General features: G+C 76.7%; 1 protein-coding gene across 1 annotated transcript; it reads left to right on the plus strand.

Annotated features, from left to right (window-relative positions):
- The first annotated feature begins 588 nt into the window (after nt 1-588).
- NPBWR1 (neuropeptides B and W receptor 1) lies at nt 589-1,638 on the plus strand. The gene has a single exon (XM_056112459.1). The coding sequence runs from the start codon at nt 589-591 to the stop codon at nt 1,636-1,638; it is 1,050 nt and encodes a 349-aa protein (XP_055968434.1).
- The last annotated feature ends 1,029 nt before the right edge of the window (nt 1,639-2,667 follow it).

Raw genomic sequence — 2,667 nt, forward strand, 5'->3', positions numbered from 1 at the left:
GGGGCAGCGCGCGGGTCCTTCCCGCGCCCGGGAGGAGGGTTTGGCGTCTCCCCGCGTCCCCGGGGCGGCTCGCGGGGGTCTTTCCCGCGGCCGGGGGGAGGGTTTGGCGTCTCCCGCGTCCCCGGGGCGGCTCGCGGGGTCCTTCCCGCGCCCGGGAGGAGGGTTTGGCGTCTCCCGCGTCCCCGGGGCGGCTCGCGGGGTCCTTCCCGCGCCCGGGAGGAGGGTTTGGCGTCTCCCGCGTCCCCGGGGCGGCTCGCGGGGTCCTTCCCGCGCCCGGGGGGAGGGTTTGGCGTCTCCCCGCGTCCCCGGGGCGCCTCGCGGGGTCCTTCCCGCGCCCGGGGGGAGGGTTTGGCGTCTCCCGCGTCCCCGGGGCGGCTGGGGCGCTGCGCTCAACAGGTCCCGGGAGCGTCGCGTCCACCCCGGCCCCGGCACCCTCCCCCGGGCGCGGCGGTCCCCTCTGCAGCCCCGCGAGGTAAGCGCCCTCCGAGGGGACCTGGGGAGGCTAGGGGCGGGGGCGAGGGAGCCGACCCCGGGAAGCCCCGCATCCCCGAGCGGGTCCGCGCGCGCCCCACCCCGGGGCTCGGCGAGATGCCCAACGCGTCGTCGTCGCCGCCGCCGTCGTCGTGGTGGGGGTCGTCGTGGCCGTCGTCGGGGCCGGCGGCCAACGCGTCGTGCGCGCCGCCCGCGCCCGGCGGCTGCGCCAACGGCTCGGGGCCGCCTTCGCCGCCGCCGGCCGGCGCGCTGCCCGGCGCGCCGCTGGCCGTGGCCGTGGCCGTGGTGTACGCGCTCCTGGGCGCCGTGGCGCTGGCCGGCAACTCGGCCGTGCTGCTGGTGCTGCTGCGCGCGCCGCGCCGCTCCGTCACGCACCTGTTCCTGCTGAACCTGGCGGCCGCCGACCAGCTGTGCGCGCTCGTGCTGCCCGTGAACATCGCCGACCTGCTGCTGCGCCGCTGGCCGCTGGGCGAGCTGGCCTGCAAGCTGGTGGTGGCCGCCGACCAGTACAACACGCTCTGCGGCCTCTACTTCCCCGCCGTGCTGGGCGCCGACCGCTACCGCGTGGTGCTGGCCGCGGCCCGCTCGCGCCGCGCGGCCGGGCGCACCCGCGGGGCGGCGCGCGCCGTGGCGCTGGCCGTGTGGGCGCTGGCCACGCTCGTGGTGCTGCCCTTCGCCGTGTTCGCGCGCCTGGACGACGAGCAGGGCCGGCGCCAGTGCGTGCTGGTCTTCCCGCGGCCCGAGGCGGCCTGGTGGCGCGCCAGCCGCCTCTACTCGCTGCTGCTGGGCTTCGTGCTGCCCGCGTCCGCGCTCTGCGGCCTCTACTGCGCGCTGCTGTGCCGCCTGCGCGCCGCGCGCCCCGCCGGGGGCCCCGCGCGCGCCCTGGGCCGCGCGCGCCGCCGCGCCACGCGCCTCGTGCTGGCCATCGTGGCCGCCTGCCTGCTCTGCTGGACGCCCTACCACCTGGGCACCGTGGTGGCGCTCACCGCCGACCTGCCGCACACGCCGGCCGTCGTGGCCGCCTCCTACGTCATCACGGGCCTCAGCTACGCGCACAGCTGCCTCAACCCCTTCCTCTACGCCTTCCTGGACGACGGCTTCCGCCAGGGCCTCCGCCGCCTGCTGGCCTGCCGGCCCGCGGCCTGAAGACGGGCCCCTCGGACCTCGCCCGCCCCCACGGACGCCGGCCGCGCCCCAGCGCCCGGACCCGGGCAGGAGATGCGCGTCCCCGGGCACTCGCCCGCGACCCCGACGCGCCCCGGGCGCTTTGGCCCTCCACGACCTCCAGGGACGGGGCTTGCAGCCCACCCAACTCCCCCGACGGCGCGCGCCCGGCCGGACGGTCCTCGCCTGTCCCCGCGTCGCGCTCCCGCGGCCACCGGCCAGTGCCTTTCCCGCCCGCCGGGCTGGCGACCTGACCGCGGCTCTCCTGGCGCCCGGCGGCCCCCTCTGTCCGCCAGGCCCGACCTTTGGACCCGAGTCCAGGCTGCCTAGGAAGGACTCGGGCCCCCAGCCTGTTTGGAGGGGGGCGGGGGTCCGGGCCTCGCGTGCAGGAAGCTGGACGCGGACACCCCTGGTTCCCTCTCCGGCTGCTCCTGAGCGCGCGCCCTGCTCTCGCTCGTCTTTGCCGTCCTCCTCCTCCCCCTCCCCCTCCTCCCCCCTCTCTCCCTCCTCCTCCTCCTCCTCTCCCGGACCCCCTGACCAGGCCTGGAAAGACCCCGCGCGCCCTCTCGTGGCGCGGGATGCTCGGCCCGCGGGTCCTCCCCGCCGCGCCCCCCACGCCCCGCTGTCCTGGGCATCCCCGCGCCCCGCCCGCGGCCCCGCAGCCCTTTCCCAGGAGCCGGGAAAGGTCCACGCTGTGGACCAGTTCTTCCTGCGGGTGTTTTCGGCGCCTAGGGCTTTATAAATACACGAGAGCGCACGCCCACCCTTCGCGCCAGCTCCTCGGGCCACCCGCCCTCTCCTCCTCCCGAGGGACAGTCCCCAACCGGGAACGACTCACGCGCTCAGCCTTCCTGCGGGATTCGCACCCCTGGGGAACTTCATCCTGCATCTCAGCGGCACCTGGGGCTAGGCGAACAGAAAAACCCCAGCGACCTGCCGTATTTTTTTTTTTTTACTTACTTGGGTCGCACCCAGCGTCGCACAGGGGTTACTCCTGGTTCCTGCACTCAG

The sequence above is a fragment of the Sorex fumeus genome, unplaced genomic scaffold (genome assembly GCF_029834395.1).
Source record: "Sorex fumeus unplaced genomic scaffold, SorFum_2.1 ptg000002l, whole genome shotgun sequence".
Lineage (NCBI taxonomy): Eukaryota > Metazoa > Chordata > Mammalia > Eulipotyphla > Soricidae > Sorex > Sorex fumeus.

Bases quoted from the DNA above. Each gene is read 5' to 3' on its own strand.
- NPBWR1 (XM_056112459.1), top strand. From the start codon at position 589: ATGCCCAACGCGTCGTCGTCGCCGCCGCCGTCGTCGTGGTGGGGGTCG.